Source organism: Mya arenaria, chromosome 11 (assembly GCF_026914265.1).
Source record: "Mya arenaria isolate MELC-2E11 chromosome 11, ASM2691426v1".
NCBI lineage: Eukaryota > Metazoa > Mollusca > Bivalvia > Myida > Myidae > Mya > Mya arenaria.
The window spans coordinates 18,232,174-18,254,136 of record NC_069132.1 but is presented as its reverse complement, the minus strand read 5'-3'; the positions used below and the strand labels follow the sequence as shown (position 1 = coordinate 18,254,136).

General features: G+C 35.5%; 2 protein-coding genes across 3 annotated transcripts in view; both read right to left on the bottom strand.

Annotated features, from left to right (window-relative positions):
- Positions 1 to 11,085, bottom strand: part of LOC128207889 (inositol-trisphosphate 3-kinase C-like) — a 52,720-nt gene extending 41,635 nt beyond the window's left edge. The window contains exon 1 of one of the 2 annotated variants that reach the window (XM_052911071.1): positions 10,987 to 11,085. The gene's annotated coding sequence lies outside the window, so the exon portion shown is untranslated. The remainder of the gene's footprint in view (positions 1 to 10,986) is intronic. The other variant, XM_052911072.1, reaches the window with a different exon arrangement.
- Positions 11,086 to 13,401: 2,316 nt separating this feature from the next.
- LOC128209336 (ganglioside-induced differentiation-associated protein 1-like) lies at positions 13,402 to 16,885 on the bottom strand. Its single transcript, XM_052913330.1, has 5 exons — positions 16,775 to 16,885; positions 15,612 to 15,804; positions 15,026 to 15,205; positions 14,617 to 14,823; positions 13,402 to 14,416 (listed from the first exon to the last, which is right to left on the bottom strand). The coding sequence occupies exons 1-5, from the start codon at positions 16,826 to 16,828 to the stop codon at positions 14,076 to 14,078; spliced, it is 975 nt and encodes a 324-aa protein (XP_052769290.1). The 5' UTR covers positions 16,829 to 16,885; the 3' UTR covers positions 13,402 to 14,075.
- Positions 16,886 to 21,963: the final 5,078 nt, after the last annotated feature.

The window sequence follows — 21,963 nt, the reverse complement described above, 5'->3', positions numbered from 1 at the left end:
TGAATGTGACCCAGCAAGGTTCCAACATGGGACCTTAAGCTTTAATCCCTTGATCGAGAGTTGTGAATGTGACCCAGCAAGGTTCCAACATGGGACCTTAAGCTTTAACCCTGGATCGAGAGTTGTGAATGTGACCCAGCAAGATTCCAACATGGGACCTTAAGCTTTAACCCTTGATCGAGAGTTGTGAATGTGACCCAGCAAGATTCCAACATGGGACCTTAAGCTTTAACCCTTGATCGAGAGTTGTGAATGTGACCCAGCAAGATTCCAACATGGGACCTTAAGCTTTAATCCCTTGATTGAGAGTTGTGAATGTGACTCAGCAAGATTCCAACATGGGACCTTAAGCTTTAACCCTTGATCAAGAGCTGTGAATGTGACCCAGCAAGATTCCAACATGGGACCTTAAGCTTTAATGCCTTGATCGAGGGTTGTGAATGTGACCCAGCAAGATTCCAACATGGGACCTTAAGCTTTAATCCCTTGATCGAGAGTTGTGAATGTGACCCAGCAAGATTCCAAAATGGGACCTTAAGCTTTAATCCCTTGATCGAGAGTTGTGAATGTGACCCAGCAAGATTCCAACATGGGACCTTAAGCTTTAACCCTTGATCGAGAGTTGTGAATGTGACCCAGCCAGATTCCAACATGGGACCTTAAGCTTTAACCCTTGATTGAGAGTTGTGAATGTGACCCAGCAAGATTCCAACATGGGACCTTAAGCTTTATTTCCTTGATCGAGAGTTGTGAATGTGACCCAGCCAGATTCCAACATGGGACCTTAAGCTTTAATCCCTTGATCGAGAGTTGTGAATGTGACCCAGCAAGGTTCCAACATGGGACCTTAAGCTTTAACCCTGGATCGAGAGTTGTGAATGTGACCCAGCAAGATTCCAACATGGGACCTTAAGCTTTATTTCCTTGATCGAGAGTTGTGAATGTGACCCAGCAAGATTCCAACATGGGACCTTAAGCTTTAATCCCTTGATTGAGAGTTGTGAATGTGACCCAGACAGATTCCAACATGGGACCTTAAGCTTTAACCCTTGATCGAGAGTTGTGAATGTGACCCAGCAAGATTCCAACATGGGACCTTAAGCTTTAATCCCTTGATTGAGGGTTGTGAATGTGACCCAGCCAGATTCCAACATGGGACCTTAAGCTTTAATCCCTTGATCAAGAGTTGTGAATGTGACCCAGCCAGATTCCAACATGGGACCTTAAGCTTTAATCCCTTGATTGAGAGTTGTGAATGTGACCCAGCAAGGTTCCAACATGGGACCTTAAGCTTTAATCCCTTGATTGAGAGTTGTGAATGTGACCCAGCAAGATTCCAACATGGGACCTTAAGCTTTTACCCCTTGATCAAGAGTTGTGAATGTGACCCAGCAAGATTCCAACATGGGACCTTAAGCTTTAATCCCTTGATCAAGAGTTGTGAATGTGACCCAGCCAGATTCCAACATGGGACCTTAAGCTTTAACCCTTGATTGAGAGTTGTGAATGTGACCCAGCAAGATTCCAACATGGGACCTTAAGCTTTAATCCCTTGATCAAGAGTTGTGAATGTGACCTAGCCAGATTCCAACATGGGACCTTAAGCTTTAATCCCTTGATCAAGAGTTGTGAATGTGACCTAGCCAGATTCCAACATGGGACCTTAAGCTTTAACCCTTGATTGAGAGTTGTGAATGTGACCTAGCCAGATTCCAACATGGGACCTTAAGCTTTAATCCCTTGATCGAGAGTTGTGAATGTGACCCAGCAAGATTCCAACATGGGACCTTAAGCTTTAATCCCTTGATCGAGAGTTGTGAATGTGACCCAGCAAGATTCCAACATGGGACCTTAAGCTTTAATCCTTGATTGAGAGTTGTGAATGTGTACCAGCAAGATTCCAACATGGGACCTTAAGCTTTATTCCCTTGATCGAGAGTTGTGAATGTGACCCAGCAAGGTTCCAACATGGGACCTTAAGCTTTAACCCTTGATTGAGAGTTGTGAATGTGACCCAGACAGATTCCAACATGGGACCTTAAGCTTTAATCCCTTGATCGAGAGTTGTGAATGTGACCCAGCAAGATTCCAACATGGGACCTTAAGCTTTAACCCTTGATTGAGAGTTGTGAATGTGACCCAGCCAGATTCCAACATGGGACCTTAAGCTTTAATCCTTGATTGAGAGTTGTGAATGTGACCCAGCAAGATTCCAACATGGGACCTTAAGCTTTAACCCTTGATTGAGAGTTGTGAATGTGACCCAGCAAGATTCCAACATGGGACCTTAAGCTTTAATCCCTTGATCGAGAGTTGTGAATGTGACCCAGCCAGATTCCAACATGGGACCTTAAGCTTTATTTCCTTGATCGAGAGTTGTGAATGTGACCCAGCCAGATTCCAACATGGGACCTTAAGCTTTAATCCCTTGATCAAGAGTTGTGAATTTGACCCAGCAAGATTCCAACATGGGACCTTAAGCTTTAATCCCTTGATCAAGAGTGGTGAATGTGACCCAGCAAGATTCCAACACGGGGCCTTAAGCTTTAATCCCTTGATCGAGAGTTGTGAATGTGACCCAGCAAGGTTCCAACATGGGACCTTAAGCTTTAACCCTGGATCGAGAGTTGTGAATGTGACCCAGCAAGATTCCAACATGGGACCTTAAGCTTTAACCCTTGATCGAGAGTTGTGAATGTGACTCAGCAAGATTCCAACATGGGACCTTAAGCTTTAACCCTTGATCAAGAGTTGTGAATGTGACCCAGCCAGATTCCAACATGGGACCTTAAGCTTTAATGCCTTGATCGAGAGTTGTGAATGTGACCCAGCAAGATTCCAACATGGGACCTTAAGCTTTAATCCCTTGATCGAGAGTTGTGAATGTGACCCAGCAAGATTCCAACATGGGACCTTAAGCTTTAATCCCTTGATCGAGAGTTGTGAATGTGACCCAGCAAGATTCCAACATGGGACCTTAAGCTTTAACCCTTGATCGAGAGTTGTGAATGTGACCCAGCCAGATTCCAACATGGGACCTTAAGCTTTAACCCTTGATTAAGAGTTGTGAATGTGACCCAGCAAGATTCCAACATGGGACCTTAAGCTTTAATCCCTTGATCGAGAGTTGTGAATGTGACCCAGCAAGATTCCAACATGGGACCTTAAGCTTTAATCCCTTGATCAAGAGTTGTGAATGTGACCCAGCAAGATTCCAACATGGGACCTTAAGCTTTAATCCCTTGATCAAGAGTTGTGAATGTGACCCAGCAAGGTTCCAACATGGGACCTTAAGCTTTAATCCCTTGATCGAGAGTTGTGAATGTGACCCAGCAAGATTCCAACATGGGACCTTAAGCTTTAATCCATTGATCGAGAGTTGTGAATGTGACCCAGCAAGATTCCAACATGGGACCTTAAGCTTTAATCCCTTGATCGAGAGTTGAGACAGTGACTTGGCAAGGTTCCAACATGGGTTAAGTCTGTCACCTTGATGAGCACAAATGTGACCAAATTCAATAAACTCCATTCATGTGTGGAGGAGATATACAGCAAACAAGACTATTTGTTGTTGTTTTCCAAAGAGAAAAATGTTCTCAAGATATTTTTGATTGAAAAACTGGGCAGTGTGTTTTTTTTTATTGTAAACTGTTTTCCTTAAAAAATATATAGAAAGAAGATTACTGTGGAAATAAGTGCCCCAGAAAGCACTGGGAACAACTTAACATTACCATCTATCAATGCTCAAAGTTTCATTTAAGTCCTTTCAGTAATTTCCGATTGATACAGGTAAACTTTCTTCCTAGAAACTCCATGTACGAAATAAGGGGAAATAGATTTCGTTGCAAAAAGATGCCCAAGTGTGAACATTCAAATCCTACCAATAGTGTAGTATACTGTCTCATAAAGTGAGAGAGTTATCTCTGTTGACAGTGTTGTTTGTAAAGATCACATACTGTATATAGCAGCTGAATAAAAACATGGCAATCTTTAATGGTATCTTATTGAATGAGATTATAAATCTAAGATTATCTGCTTCAAGCTGGAACAACAGAACAAATAGTTTCCAAGTTATGCTTTGTACAAATTCTTTCAAGAACATTCAAAGTCCAAGGGAAGATAACTCTACTCAAACAAGAGGCCCAAAAGGGCCTATGCTCTACTGGCATGGCTTTTGTGGTCATATCAATCCAGAGCATGTATGTATGGGTAAAAGGCAACAGACATATAGTTTATGTTTTGTGTTTGGGTTACCTGAAAACGTAGCATGTTCAACATCTGAGCCCAGAAAGTATTGTAAGCAGATTAGTTGCATGAACTATTTTAATATGTACCAAGTAAAAGTCATCTGACAAAAAAAAAAATGCTTTCAAAACTGTACTCATAGTAAAATTTTCTGTAGTTTTAAAAGTTAAAAAAAGTTGGTCAAAAGGTCAAAGTCAAGGGCATCCTAGGACAACATTTATCAATTTGAACAAACATTCATAATCAATTGTGCTGAGATGGATGCACGAACACACAAAAAGATTTTCAAACCTAAAAAAGCTAAAAAATGGCCTTTGGGCTTTCAACAAGAACAAGGCAGAGTAATTCACAAAATCAACTGCAGAAGCAAAAAGCAAATTGTCTCTCAAAATCCTAGACTTGCAAATTGTCTCCCTTAACTGTAGACTTGAATTAACATATACATGTAAACTTGGCTAAAAATAGAATTCACTCATGCAGACCTGGCTAAAAATAGAAAGCATTTCTTTAAAACTTTCATGGCCCATAATCTAGGCATTCATGGGCGGATCTTGCTGGTTTTCGAAAGGAACCAAGCTCTAATGGATATCTAGATACTGTACAAGTTTCATCAAGATATAATCAAAACTGAAGACTGTATCGTGTTCACAACCAATTGTTTACACAATAGCATTTTTTTTATACTATCAAGGGCCATAATCTAGGCATGCATGGGCGGATCTGGCTGGTTTTCGAAAGGAACCGAGCTCTAATGGATATCTAGATACTGTACAAGTTTCATCGAGATACAATCAAAACTGAAGACTGTATCATGTTCACAAGCAATTGTTTACAGACGCACGGACGCACGACCGCACGGACGCACATACTACGTACACATTACCATCGCATAAGCTCTTCTGGCCTTTGGCCAGCAGAGCTAAAAATGACCAAGAGTTTAATTTTTGATAATGTCGTCTTTAAATTGTTCAAGTTACAATTATTGTTTAATCCCCAACTTTGTTATAACTTTGTTTTACAAAGTTTTGTGGAAGTGAACATCGCTTTTCTAGATTCTATGTTGTTTTCTAACTTCACATACTACAGTGTTAATAGAAATGGCCTGGCCTTTGAAGGTTGTTTGAACAGTGGGGTTTTTTTTTTACCAATTTTGGACAGATGATTGGCCTAATTCCAAATGCTAATACATACTTTTTCTATAAAAAAATCTGAACAAATCCCCCAATTTCACCAAAATATTTGATCCCAAAATGGAAGAATTGAAGCATTCTTCAAGAAACCAACTTTATTACATTCTTTTATCTTTGCAGTTTTATTTTTTAAAGCTTTCTTGTTGATTCCTAGACAAAATTGTTATACCAAATTTAGTCAAAATTACACATTTTTCCAAATCAGATAATTCCCAACAAGGGAAGAGAAAAATCCTGTTTAACAAAAGAACAATGGGCGATAACTTTACAAAAAAGTTCACTAGAGTTATAACTCTGCATGGTGCACAGCTTCACATTGCCGTATAAATGTTTCTATGTAATGAAATATATAATGAATGCCTTTCCCAGTTCTGCTCTGAACAAAATTTAGTTCAAGAAGAATAATAAGAATGCTGACACAAAACTGGAAGTCTCCCAGCAGTTGATTGTTGACTGATTTAGACAGAATACACATATATTTGAGGCTAAATATTTAAAAACTATCCATATATATATAATTAAAAATCTTCAATTGTGTTTCCTAGACCTGATAACAGCTCATATAACAGTAGGAAAAATGTCTCAAAAAATCCTGCAATGTCAGAATGAGCCGTGATCAAATACTGTTAGCAGAGAAATCTTTTTAAGGGGTATTAAACATTGATCTAAACTTGTTTGATTATAGGATAAGAAAATCTTTGTGTGTTTGCTTCAAATATATCACACTAAAATTTAAAGCGTTCAGTGGACTTCCATATGTTATCAATGTTGTATTGTTTAACATGTATAGAGAAAAACTATGAAATAACTCAACGGTATGGTTGCATTCCAATTAGAATGACATACTTTATTTTAATTATGTCTTTAACGCAAAACATTTACAGAAAAATGCAGGACATGCATTTTTTCGAATAATACATTCAAATTCACTATCAATTGCATTTTATTTTTTTTAAATTGGTTATACATGAAACACTTACTAAAGAATAGTCTGTGAAAGTCTTTTACTAAGGCATAATGCAATACATGAAAAATACTTAAAATGACCACTTGTGTATGCAGCTTAAGTGTAAGTGACCAAAGAAATGTGCATTAAATATAAGGACGAGACTTTTTTGTTGAAGTCGCTTCTGTTTGTTTTTCTCTCTTTTTATGGCTGTTTGCAAAATGTGAGTACTGAAAATAATGCCTTGCTATGAATCTGTGTTATATATTATCAGCTTCTTATCCAAACAAATAGACACCAATGAATATATCAAACAGTTCATTGACAATTTTGCTAAATGTTTCTTCAGGAATTAAAATCGATGAAAAGATATGCAGATACTAGACAGTGTCCTTCTTTTCAGAAGTTTACCTATATAAACGGCATAAACAATAAAAAACCACATGTTTAATAAAAAAAAATTATGCATAAAACAAACTGTTCATATAATTTGTTACTATTGGTGAATTGAAGTGGAATTTAAGTTAAATTAATACTTGACATTTTCTAGCATGAGATTCAAAGTCGAGAGTTGTACATCGTGGCATTACAGGGAAACATAAAAATGTCGAAATGATAATAGAAATTCCTCTCACGCCCATTATTGTGATTATGTCAGCTTCATATTTTATATCAACAGTACATGTTATATACCTTAACCCTTTAAAAATATTATTTGTTCAAAGTAATTTTTTTAAATCGTGACACTTGGTAGAATTTATGATGTCGATCCAGCTGAAACTTTAATGCAACTAATATATATAGCTACTAGCTATAGCTTTCCAAGGGTCCCAAAGTCGATTCCTCGCCGCACCACTTAAAATAACACTGTCAGATTGTCCTCCTGGAGGGACGTTAAACAGGGGTCAAAGAACTAGGGCAGCTCTTACCAGGGTTACTTTCTGTCTGTCATTAACAATCTATCAAAGCACTTGACTAATGAGCAAGGCTGGAGCTGGAGTGTGAGTATAAATAAACTAAACACGCATACATGTATTTAATTCAAAAAGTAAGTAACTATTTTTTTATAAACATATATTTGTGCTACTCTTAATCTATTGTATATTGGACTTTTGTAAATATATATAATGTCTGATTCAGATTTGTGTGTTGAGTATGGTGGGATTGTGAGGCTGCTGGAACATGCCATCATCTGCAATGAATGTGAGTGCAGAGTCTGTGATACAGGTAGGTCTTAGCAACATCAAGTATGATAATCTTCTTGTATAGGATAAAAATATGTAACAAACTCATTTCAGAACTCTGACTTTTTTGAGAATCAGAAGCCTTTTGTGGGTTGGAAGCCTTAAATGTTTTGTACCTTCTCTAAATGTTGTAATAACATTAAGATATTTTTAGAGCACATATTTATAGTTCCAATGGGTCAACATTCAACTGATACTCTTGAATAATAATATATATCTAGATTTATTATTGGGGCTTCAAGCTCTAAGTGTGATATCGACAACGATTTTTTCATTACTGCGAATTAAAATGACGTAAGCGGCGCACTCAGCTTCCAGACTTTGTAGTTAATCAAGCGTTTCGCTGTTGATATCCTATACTATGACTAGGTTCGGATTAACAATGATGTATGCAATTTAAAAGAACAATTTAAATTTAACAATTTGGTAATCAACAAACGGATATTATAGTCATGTAATGATCGACGACAACATAGCATATTCATATTGCCATGTGAAAATATGGACCGATTTCAACACTTAATCAGGATAGCTGCAAGCACACAATTAACGCATAGTTTGTTTAATTGTGTCTTCTGCGACCTACCAATACACGTGATTGGACCGATTGTAAGCGTCTGCTAATTAACAGATAGGCTATAGAAAGATCAGTGTAGCGGAAAAAGCAGCTGGTCACATGGTAACTAAGACACTTTTATGACCTATTGGAAGTAGTTTTGAATGTGTGAATGACCCATGAATATTTGTGTATTACAATTTCTGCAATTTTAGTCGTTTTGGACCGAAATTATAAAAAAATGAGAAAATTTCGGACCGATTTTTTTACACTTTTTGAAACGGAAATTGGTCTGGCTTTGTCAAAATCGGTCCAGACCGACAAATTGCCGGTTTTTAGAAGCCCTGGTTCCAAATGCAATGCAAAATGCAATTAACAATTCAAAACTTTTTATTGAAGATGCAAAAAGTACAAATGCATTTGAGATATAGCTATACTGGTATAAGGCAGCTGATCCACAAACAGTGAACCCCATTTAACTTTAATTTTAGATAAAAAACATATATATGATACTAAAACAATATGAGATACCATCAAAGCTGTTGTCATTGACATTTAATTAGCACAATAATCTAATATGTTAAATATTTACGACTGTCACATGCTGTGGTCATAAAAGATACAATGTACCTATTTGTATATTTGTTAGCATATAAAACATCTCTGTCATTTGTCGGCATTATAAAACACACGTGTGTCTGACAAGGTATAATGAATATATGATTAAAATATGCATATTCAAGGGGCTCATTTATATTTATTTTACCAAAAACAAATTCTCACAGTTATGAAAACAATGAGTGCACGTGATTTAGTTTGGGAAAAAGTAATGAACACTTCAATTTTGCTCTTCAATTTGATTATTGGGGTAATAAGGTGCTATCATTTTCAATAAATATTATCCAAGTAATAAAACTTATATCTGATCAGGTAAATAAATGGTTGGATAATTCCCTACGGAGCGCAAGTGAGTGGTCTGTCTACAGGCAGACCATAAACAGTTATCAGAGTTTAAAAACATTTCGTGATATGAAACATTAATATATTAGATAATAAAAATCTGTTGTTTTATTCATCTTAGTCCCCAAACTATGTTCGGTGACAACAATCGCTAAAGAATTAGAAATGCGACAAAGATGGTGAAACAGAATATAAATTTAAGAATATATTTAAGAATATTCTTATTTAAATAAAATGTTGAAAATCAGTAAGAGACAGAAAAGTCTCGAATTTAATTTAATAAGGTGCAAATTTGGCAGGGCTGAAAGGTCTCTTGAAAGGGCCTATTCAGTAGCACACCGATTTGGTAAGGGCTGATTTATCCTGCTCAATCCTACACCAAGCCATACGTTAAGTAAAATGTTTGCGGTGAACCTTTCCTGCTTGGTTCCCCGCTTGCAGTGTATGCGCTGTTTTGCAACAGGAATACGAAACAAAACGTTTGGTAGCGTTTTGTAAATTCTAAAGTAAACCTGGGAGGAAAAGTGCGCCCGGTGTGGGGCTCGAACCCACGACCGCTGGAACACTAGCACGGCGCTCTAACCAACTGAGCTAACCAGGCGGCTGGTTCTAACCCACACACACTACACTCCTCCCCCCATTAACCTTTTAAGGCCGACGGAGGCACTCCTGCCGTTTACCGCTGCCACCAGTAAAGTAAACCTGGAAGGAAAAGTGCGCCCGGTGTGGGGCTCGAACCCACGACCGCCGGAACACTAGCACGGCGCTCTAACCAACTGAGCTAACCGGGTGGCTGGTTCTAACCCACACACACTACTTTTCTCACCTTAGTGAAAGTTAGTCCAAATAATTGTACGTTGAAGGATTTTTTTTAGATTTTTGATATGACAAATCCTTCACGTACAAATTGTTTAGTATCAAAAGTGGGTAGTTGTTCCGATCAAGATTCCGGGTTAAAGCATATAGCGTCTATAAAATATCATAAAAACAAGAAATATTACCAGATAATTTTATTTTATATTAGTTCCGTACACAAAAAATAAATATCCAACTTAAGCTTTTCTTCATTTCATTCTGTCAAAACATAACGATATATACATGAAGGGCACCTGCAAGGCTTCAGGGCACAGTTTTAAATCGCTCGGAACACTTCGGCCATGGCCGAGTTGTTATGATTGTATAACGAGGTCTATCTCGAAGCTTTGTCGGAGGAGGCCGAGTTATTACGATTGTATCGAGTTGTTCCCCTTCGCATAATTGTTTTCTGTGTCAGTCAACTTTCGTTTTATTGGAAAGGTAAACAACTTGTTTTAATGCATTAAATGCTTGTTTAGTGCAAAATAGCATTTCGCTTACATGGTAAAATATGAATATAACTCTTTAAAATCAATTTCAACCATAAAATACTTCACTTAAAACAATTTCAATATTTTTAAAACACCCCCGTTTTTTGCACATTCGCGTTTAGACGTTAGGGATTGGAAGAATCCCGTATAACACGTCTAATATTTTAGACTAAGTGAAAGTATACTGCAGGTCCGAGGAAAGATATTGTGATAAAAAACTACGCATACAGTATTTAATTTCCAGTTTAAAGTCAAAATGTATATTAATTAGTCCTTAAACTTAACATTTTTGAACTTCTGCATATTTATTGTTATATAGAACTTGAACAGATCTCTTGAAGTTGAAGTTTTACTGTATCTTTTAAAGTCTTACCAGGGTAACGGATTTTAGCCTTAGAAACTTTCTGTATACCAGCATGATTATGTATTCTTGTCCATTTTACATTACAAGTCTATTTTATTATAAAACCAAACTTACAAACGAATAAAGACAACCTACCAGTTGTTTTCCTGTCGAAGTCCATCTCTATTTAGTTACCAGCCTTGACACATAAGACGCACATACGAACGTAAGTATCGTAAAGTAAACCGTGAAACTGTTGACTGCGGCCAGTTGACTGCTCAGTTACGACATACTTACGTTTAGTCTGGAGTTCCTTCCCCTAACACTATCGTTATCGGGTCGTACAATATTGCGGGTCGTTCTGTATGAAATATCAGTTAGCAGGGAACCAGACTAACTTACGTTTTGAAAAATGGTTTCACAATCAATAGCGTTGAGGACCTGGACTTACATTTTAAAACACCGAGTGATTATCTTGACATGAACTGCAAATTACCACATGCAGCAGTTACGCTAACAGGACACAGCTGATGATAAAAAAAATAATGAACAAAATGTTACAGGCCTGTGTGTGCAGTGTGTTGATATATAAACACGTCGCACATCACAGTATTTTGAGTCATTACTTATATTTGTCCACGTTCGAAGTATATAACAAGTGTTTGTGCATTTATTGTTAAATTGGTTTTAATCATATCGGTCCAACTAGTCCAATGTTTAAGCTTATAGGACTGTTACAAAGTAAAAATAAGAATGTATTAAACAACCTTTCTCGTTATATAAATTGTGCGATTAAAATTAGAAATAATTTAAACAATACCGAAAGTAAAATACGGTTTCTGTTTATGTTGATTTATACATATGCTATAAAAATATAGTTACATAAGAATACAAGTTTTTTTTACTAATTATTACTACCATCCACATTGTTTTTTTGTATTATTATATGTTTTGTTTTATTTTTTGAATGCATTATATGTATGTGTTTGTGTTTGTTTTTGTGTGTATACACATGTATGATGAGAGACTATGAAGTCTAAATAAAAAAAAACTTCTGTTCTATTCTGTATATTTCTTCCTTATATCAATTATATATTGTCCAATCTGCTTACCAATAGCTAGGCCGTATTTTCAGCGTTTTGCTTTTGCGCGTGAAAAGCATATACACATATATCTATTAATAACAATTATAATAATATTGAAAATTATAATTTCCATGTAGGAAATAAATCAAGCTTTGAAATGATACTGAAATTGTGATTATCAATTGAGTGGTGCAGACAATATGAGAAATTAAGAAGAGGGCAAGGTTTGTTTACAAGTTTCTATTGTGTTGATAAATTATCTCTTTAAGATCGATTATAATATACAAAAAAAACCCTCATGATTTGGAGTTAATTTCAGCTCTCAACTTAACATTTTTAAAAGATATACAAAAGAAAAATATAGTTTGTGTATACACAACGATAATAATTATAATGTTCTATCTTGTTGAGACATCATCAACAGCTGTACATAGTGTCCATGGCGGTTCATTTACATATCCATATTTAACACTAGCAGCCAATTCATAGGAAACTATTTCTAGGTTTGAAATATCTCATCAGAATATTCATTTTGCTAAAATATTGAGATCTTTCTGTTTCTGATAGAGTTAAAACGTGGATGGAAAACCTTGATGCAGTGTCAGTGAAACAGCCAACAGAGTTTCCCATTATTTGTTCTTATTTTCATAAACTTTACTTTAATATTCAAATCCTGGATGGAAGAGAGAGCGCCATGTTGTCAGAACCTTTAAATAACGGGATCCGTGACCGCCAATCAAACTTACATGGATCCAAACAATGCATTTTGATGAGTTACAACCCGTTCATGTTTTTTTTTTAATAATACATTCGTGATTTTTTTTCACAAAACTTGAAATGCATAAATTTGACGTTTATCTCAATCTTGTTTGTGTCAATGTATGGCGGTACACTTAGATTTCTCCAATTCCAAAATAATATTTGCAAACACATTTAAGGTAAGCTTTGTTAAAAAGTCCAGATAAAATGCTTTATAATGGGAGACATTTTATATTAAACATGAATACATTAATGGAGTAGGAAAATAACGTCCATCTATCTACTTGTTGCCAATAACGTTTCTTAAACATTCCCGCGGTTATGCTTCCTCTGTTGCCATTAATCTCAATATGCAAGCTTCGTGACACGTTAAAAAGAGCAACGCTATGCATTTCCTGGACAAAACTTGAGCAAATGTCTAATACAACTTTATTCCATTATCGTTCCCATTTATCGCGTGACTGAAATCTTTTTTTCGCACTCCAGGACAGTTCTATAAGGTTGACGGCCTCGTTCTGAGGCCGGGAATATTGAGCAGAGACAAATTTGATTAAGATGAGCAGGTAATTCTGGTTATTGCTTTTCAAACTCAGTGTGCTAATGACGGCTGGTTGCTATGACAATGACAATGGCTATTCAATACTTCATTGGTTGGGATAAAAGGCAAAAGCCCAAAGAAGGCTACATGAAAATGAAAAAGTCACAATTTTCTAATTTATTTGCTTCATTTTCAATACATTTGAAGTAGACTTCAGAGTATAATTTTTTTGGTGGTTATATGTAATCGAATAGCAAAATACATATATACTACAAATGTTTTTTTTGCTATTCGATTACATATAACCACAAAACTACATAACCTTTGGGTCTGAAGATGACTCAGATTGGCAGAACTAACCGTCTCAGCAAAACGAGCCTAGACAATGTTGAATTGGAATGTGGTCAATTACAACTACAAATTGGTTCAAGAATTATACTCGTCAGTACAAGTTAATACCATTGTGTATGATCATTACCCATGTAGCTGATTTTAAGCTATGCGTGTTAGCTTCATAGCATATTTAGCTTTTTCATCAGAGCCACCTAATAAACATTATTCTTAATTATACCTTCGTGGCTAATAGTGTTTTATTTCAAGCAGTTTATCATTGTAGCTTTATTCGATGCAGATTAGAATACTTTTAGACCAAAAGATGGCACCACGCTTTTCAAATAGCAGATTTCTTTTACCATTTTCATTTTGATAAAGCATCAAAGAAGGAAATACAAAAGGTAACTCTAGAGTTTGAACGAATGTTACACGTACCATAAATCACTATAATATTAAATAATGTTTTTACCCTTTGAAGCTTGTTTGGTAAAACTGCAACTATTTGAACCTTCCGAACAGGAACATCATGTCTAATCTTTTGAAAGTATTTTGCTGATTTCCTTGCAACCTAGGTAACCAATGCCAAGCAACGCAATGACCGCTCCTATCTTCAAGGTAACTTTTCCTGCAGCCCGGAGTTTTTGTCGAACAACAATGCCAGTCATCGTATACATTTTTTCCTTCGCCTTTATAATGGTTGGTTTTTTGTTCATCCGTATGTAGTAATCAAAGACACCGTTACGCTTTTCAATCGAGAAAAAGCGTCTACTGACCCCGACCATTGTTAAGCGAATCATTAATACGGCGAGAGTAATATCGGCTGCTGTAAACTCAGGACCAAACAGCCACGTTTCCTGTCCACTTTCGTTCTCTGCGAAATAAAGTATGTTTCAGCTTACATGTTTCGATGTCATCAAAATCTTTTACAGACCATCACGACGATTGTTTACACGTATGAGGTATCAATGGTACCAAATTTAGTTTATTTTCCAAAAAAGTTCAAATAACATGTCGTTTTCATAAAAACAAACAAATATTTAAACATAATTAGATAATAAAATATACGCATACCCTTTGCTGTCTTCTGAATTCTTTCTTCAAGTTTATCAAACACAGGTTCCAGATTGTCGAGACATTTCCCAACATCGTTTTCATCGAGAACACGCGCATGTCTTCTGCTGGACCTGCCCAGTTTCTTCTCGAAGCATTCCCGCAGTTCTGGTTTACAGGTGAGCAGTTGTCGTCTGTATTCGTCCTCTCGAGCGGTCCAAGAAGAATCTTTCGGAGAAAAGAATTTAGATGAAATTACTATTTTGTTTTTCGTTTGTTTATTACTGGACGAAAATACATGAGTACCGGTATTAATACACATTACGAAAAGCGGATTCAAATCGTGTCATTTGAGATGATACTTGTAAAACAAATATTTTGTTGCGTTATGGATATTTTACTTGTCAAATTATGACTAGAGGGATTTAACCTATTCTTTTTCGGGTAAATCGGTTGATCAGCCATGGTCGATCTTCGTAATTTGTGATGTACTTTCGGTGAGCACTAACGCCGTAAGTGATGACGTCAACGGGAATATCGTCCAAAAGCTCGCGTAGATGGCGAACATCAGCACCAAGTTCAGTCTCCACATCTGGCACCAAACGAGGGCCTGCAAACCAAACGTAATTACCGTGCCAAAAATATTTCTTTCACCAACAGTACACAGTGGTAAAAATAAACTAGTTGTGTGGTTTATAGTTCGAAACGTTTAAAAATGCACTCTTGCTCCCAAATTAGATTTACCACAATTAATTTAATTGTTTTATTTTTCTAAAAGGATGAGTAAATGTCGGAACAATGGTTCTTATGAAGGATACCGAGTTTAATTTGAAAGAAAGGTGCAAAAATCACAGTATTTCTACCTTAATAGATGATAGTAGATCACAGTAAATCTGTTAAAACTCACCAATCATTTAATATTTGTGCGTTTTTCAGCTTTTAAATACACGGTTACACTCTTGTTGTCAGTAAGTAATATTTTCCATTACAGATATCTCAAACAAATAAAAAGATACCCGAATGAAATGTTGAATCCACAACATCGATAATATTCTCTGACTCTGTGTAGTATGTATCTCCAAGTTTGAGAACCGGAACCTCGCCCCAGGAGTTGATCTTTAAATACCATTCTGCATTCTGTTCTTCTGCCAGTATGTTTATAATATGCTCATCAAATTCTATTCCTTTCTCGAAGAGGGATAAAAACACCTAAAACATTTCATAACGAGTAAAATACCAAATCTGAGTCCAAGTGTCCAACTACCCTTCTTTCATTTAAATTTCAAAACCAACTTATCTTAACTCTTGTTTGGATAATTCAATCAATACAATTTTTAGACTAAGTGATATACAGTAAACTCTGCTCATAAGAAACTTCCCGAGTCAGAAATAAATGTTATTCCCCTATTTTATACATATGATCATTCTACAAGCTCGGGCGTATTTCAGCCTATTGGCGTCAAAAAGTGACGTAAAAACAACAACAAAATAGTGCGTCATTTAAATCCCACTTACTATGAATTTTGTGTTTTAAGTGATTTACATAGTAATGTTTAGTGTATATTACAAGTGTGTATCGGTGTGGGGTTTTATTCCAGAATGTCGTATTCGACCCTCGTGGATTTTTGCAGGTTTTGATTCACTCCGCTAGCTCCGCGTGAAATAGGAATTTGCAAAAATTCACTCGAGTCGAAATAAATCAACGTATCTAAACGCAGCAGTAATAAATATATTACATCAGACACTATCCCTATTATTATCATTGATTTGTAGAAAAGAAAAGAAAATCAAACATTAGATTTTTATTGTTACGGAATCAGTTTATGTCTTAGTACTATTGCGGCTCACTACACTACAAATATTCGACAACATTGCATGCATGTGACCCAGTGTATACAGGGTGCAGGATCCGATTATAAAGGATGAAGGAAAATTTGCCACGCAACCGGTGTCGGGGGGGGGGGGCGGTTTGTACCTGCGAGCTCAGGCTACTGCATGTATACTTATGGGGGGGGGGGGTTGTACCTGTGAGCTCAGGCTACTGCATGTATACTTATTAATGAAGCGATATTGAATTTGAACCCTACAACAAATACAATCCATACTGAACTTCTATAACGAAACAACCATTATAACATATTTCATGACGCACAAAAAAATAAAACGTTACAATGATTACCTTTTGCGAGTAATACGATCCCGGTGCATAATACAAAACCACTTTTTGTGACATTTTCAGATATGTCTTAACAGTTGACCTTAACCTTTGAACATTGAGGTGAAAGCCAGCGCTGTATTTATAACGATCATTCACAGTGCGTGTTGTCAGGTAAAATAGAAGATGTTTTATGAATCATGTCATGGTTCATAATTTTAATCACTGTGCGAGGCGTCCGATAGGTTTATAGGGATTTTACCTTTTTCTATTCCGGTTAGTTAGTAAAATATGCTGTATTTTTGTAAGCAAACGTTGCCTTTGAATTTCTAAGTGTCCAATAATATATCATGTTTTACATTTGTCCGTCCAATTTTAGTTTCTTGCGTTTGGGAGTTTTCTATACCGCTGTTGGAAATATCATAGGAATTAAAATCAAAGTCGACAAGAAACAATCCAGCATGCATTTTATAACCTTAAAGAATTACTACATGTTGTATGTGTTTTATTTAATTGTAAATCTCGATGACATTTTAATAGTATGCATCTTAATAAGATTGATCGCAAAGTCGTTTTGAATTTACATTAAAAAAGATATATGCATCATTTAACCAATATTGTTTGGAGGAGACGTCTTCCAAATGCTTGACACCTGCTTTTTCCGGCTAAAAGTAATGTAGCTAAGTCTCGTCTGTAGTGACAGTACATTCTGAGATGGGGGCGTGGGTTTCCACCCTCGCAAGAAACTCGACGAACGCTGCCACCCTTCGCTCTTCTGGAGCATCTACGTGCCATACTCATGTCGTCCGTAAGGATCCGCTAAACCGAGGTTTTATTTAAATTGTTTTATTCGGTTATTTCCCGAAAAGTTTGCCTCCAATCAGAAAATATACACGTTTTAATCTTTTGTACGACCTTTTCTGTTGTGGACTTCGTACAACCCGTTTTCAACTTTCCGTCCCGCTCATACTTAATACCTCAATGCTAAACGTAAATAAAAGTTCTTAAGATATTCTTAAATATCTCAGATATCTTCAGTTGGGCAATAGTCTGCAGTGATGTCATCCCAGTCTCGGCACAAAATTACAATACCGTTCGCTTCGCCGCGCGGTTTTCTAACATCACCATTTTTGAATTGTACGCCAAACCACCTAACATACATTCTTAGGCATATGACGTCGCCATGTCTAAATGTTCAAATATCACGTCATAGTAATTGCAAATGGCGTCCACGGCTTATTTAGCGAAATGAAAAGTCATATCATATGCGCGTCATTACAAGTGATAAATTATATTTGGCATGGCGTCCGTTCTTTTTAACGCGATTCCTGCTACATCTTCATAACAGATTCCGGTTATGTTTGCTTTAAATTGAAACTCGTACATCAGAAAATGAATCCCATCCATTGCTTTTTCCCGTGTTATGGTATTTTGATGATCTCATTAATCATACAAACCACATCTTCTTTTCATCATGTATTTCTTCTATACTTGACTAATTTTAACTAAACTTTGTCATGGCTTGAAAGCGCCCACTGAATAATTGGGTTTATCATTGATGTATACGACCATGAATGAATTTATGAACGGAAAGCTCGTAAACAAGCTTGAGATGTTAATTAACCTGTGAACAATTGTTTTAACATTGTCCTTGTCGCTTTCCGTGCCACGCTTTTATTCGCGAGTGTTCGTGTGCTGATTGGAAGACCGCAGTAGCCGAACACAACCCAATTGTCCTGCTTGGTGCCTGCAATTAATGATATTTACAATAATGTATGTGCCTTAGATGAAACTAATATGTACTCAGTTGAAGCTGTTGATAGTATTGTAGAAAGTATTTGTGATGTATATCATACGAGTTGCAGTAAAAGTTTTGCTGTTCGGATATCAAAACGTGTATATATAGTGATAATAGTCAAAAGGTGCCAAAGTGGTTTAATAAGAACTGTAGTCATGCACGAAAGAATTTGCATAAGGCAAAATATCAATACAAGTTACGAAAATGTGATGAGAACAAGAATGTGTTAAAACAAGCAAGCAAATGTTACAAAAAGTCACTAAGAAGTTCTTACAAAACGTTTCAAAATTATAAGTGTTACAAAGTTAAAGTCGTTGAAAACCTCAAATCCTAGAAAATTTTAAACGGTAAAAAGAAAGCAAATATTGTTGCTAGCTTAAGCGATTTAGAAACACATTTTAGAAATGTCAATGCGGACGATACCAATAATATTACAGGTATCCAAAATAATGTACAAAGTATCCGTTCTGATGCAAATAATTACATATTATTGAATTGTGATATTTCCGAAGAAGAAATTAGAAATGTTGTAAAATCTTTGAAAAACAATAAAGCTAGTGGAATTGATAATATTTTGAATGAGCATATTATACATTCATTTCCACTTATGAAAGATATTTATGTAAAACTGTTTAATATTGTTTTAAAGTCTGGTATTGTGCCTCGAAATTGGACTATTGGTGTTATTAACCCTATATATAAAAATAAAGGATCAATACATGATCCTAAGAATTATAGACCAATTACTTTACTAAGCTGTATAGGAAAACTTTTTACCTCCGTCTTAAATTCGAGACTACAGAAAATCGGTGACAAATACGATCTAATAAATCAATACCAGGCTGGCTTTAGACATGGTTATTCTACTGTTGATAACATGTTTGTGTTAAATTGTATAATTGAACTGTTACAAAAGCATAAAAAATATTCTGTGCTTTTATAGACCTCAAAGGTGCATTTGATACTATAAATAGATCTTTACTATGGTTCAAGCTAATGTCATGCAATATCAACGGCCTGTTTTTTGGATGTTGTCAAATCGATGTATAATCATGCAAAATCGTGTGTGTCTGTTAATGGAAATCATTCAACCTACTTTCCGTGCTCCATTGGTGTACGCCAGGGCGAGAATTTATCGCCATTATTGTTTTCTTATTATTAAGATGATCTGCATGAATATTTTCGAAATAGTACAGTTTTGCACGGTGTCAGTAGTAATACTCACCCATTCATGTTAAGTAATTATATTTGTGATGTAAACATACGTAGAAATACTTTTCTATGGATTTCATTTGTCAAAAAAATATTCATAAAATGTGGTCTTAATAATATATGGGATTCACATATATTTTCATATCATAAATGGTTGACTTGCAATGTTAAACAGAAACTCAAAGATTTGTTTTTAAATGAATGGTATAGCATTGTTAACACTTCCAGTAAATGCAACAACTATAAATTTTTAAGAACGAGTTCGGAATTGAGAACTATCTAAAAACTTCACCTTACAAATTGTTAAAGTTTATGATTAAATTTCGAACCAGAAACTATCGTCTATCTATTGAGACAGGAAGCTGGATTGGACTTGAAATGTCATCAAGGAAGTGTCCTTTGTGTCAAGCAAACAGTAGCATTGGAGACGAATATCACTATCTACTTGAATGTAAAGCTTTAAACAATAGCAAAAAGCTATTTATTGATAAAAAATACTGTGTCAATCCGAATGTCATCAAATTTAAATCTCTAATGTGTATGTGTAACACTGAAATGTCGAAATATAAAAAGTTGTGTAAATTTGTGAAGGAAATAGTAAAACTGATCTAAATGTTAATATATTTGTACTGTACAATAACACATGTATCCGATACTCTATAACTCTCGACATATTCATATAAAGCATTGTTTAACATATATGTCTCTCCCGTTTTATTTGCTTTGTACCTTTGTATATGGAATGTTAACTTTTTATAACAGCCTCGTTGTTATTATGTATTTCTTTTTCACATGCTCATGCTGTCATGTTACATGAACTGAGTTGTTTGAAAATAAAACTTGAAACTTGAAACTTGCAAACCAACCTCAGATGAGCCCATTACATGCATTTGGTGGCATTCAAAAATGTATTCCCTTTTAAAGCTTTTATGATTAGTTCCTGTAGTTCACGTCAAAGAATCTTTGGTGGATATTCATTGAATTAAATAAACCATGAATCCCCCACCACCCGAAAGTCATTTGGCATTTAATTTCTGCGAGACAATTTATGTAATGTCGATATAATTGCCTTAAGAATACTTGTACCTCTAAACAATCAAATTATGTAGAAAATAATTCATTGCCCTGCATGTTTGGTAAAGAGCTAATGGCATGAATCAGTGCACTGTGCATATAGCGTCCAAGACATTTCCTCTTTCTTCAATGGTTGGTAAATGGCTATATAGTCGAATGTATGTCCTATGGGTCGTCTGTGAAGCGTCTTATTTATAACTGAAAAGAGTCCAAGCATGCCCTATGGTACGTCTGTAATGTTTTCAATTCATAACTGTATAGTACAATGATTTTCCTATGTGTCATTTTGTAAAATGTCAAATTCATAACTGTATAGAATCCTGAATCATTCCAATGTATGTCCAAAGTGTCTTATTCATTATTGTATATCGTCAAATGTCTTTCATATAGGTTGTCTGTGAAGTTCATTTTGTTTGTGTGTCCGTCTTTTAATATTATTAGAAAGAAATATCTTAAAAAAAGGCAATTATATAAGACTGTATTTAAAAAATTTAATTTGTTGCAATCAAAGAATAGTACTGAGTATATTAAACTATGTATGTTTGTTAAAGCTCTTAAGATCCTCTGTAATTTCTGTTAGTCAGTATAGTAAAATTTGTTCATTCACTGATTTACACCCAAATTCATTTATAGGGCCCAAACAGGTGTTCTGGTGTCTCTAAGGTTACTACAGGTCTACAGTGTTGATAACACAAGTCACACATGTAGGGGACCATAGGCCAGTTACTGGAGAACTAATGTTGTTTATATCAGTTTGCTGGTAATTAAATATTATTTATAATTGCACCAAAACGATACCTACGTTACTGACACCAGTTGTGATTTTTAATCTTCTGACATTAAGCAACAGCTAAAAAATGCATATAAAACACGTTTAAACTCAGTTTTCAAAAAAAATAAACATTTCCATTGTCATCAAAATCAGAAATCTTTGATACATTATATTATTCTCATTGTAAAAGGTTGTAAAAACGTGACGACAGCATATCAGTACATACGTTACTACAAAATACAGCTTTTATTGTCGTGGTTTTTTGTATATATATTCGTTTGTACTACATTGTTTATTATCATGTAATTTCATTACACAGTGTTTGAGATTTCGCATGGATAATCTTATCTCTATGTG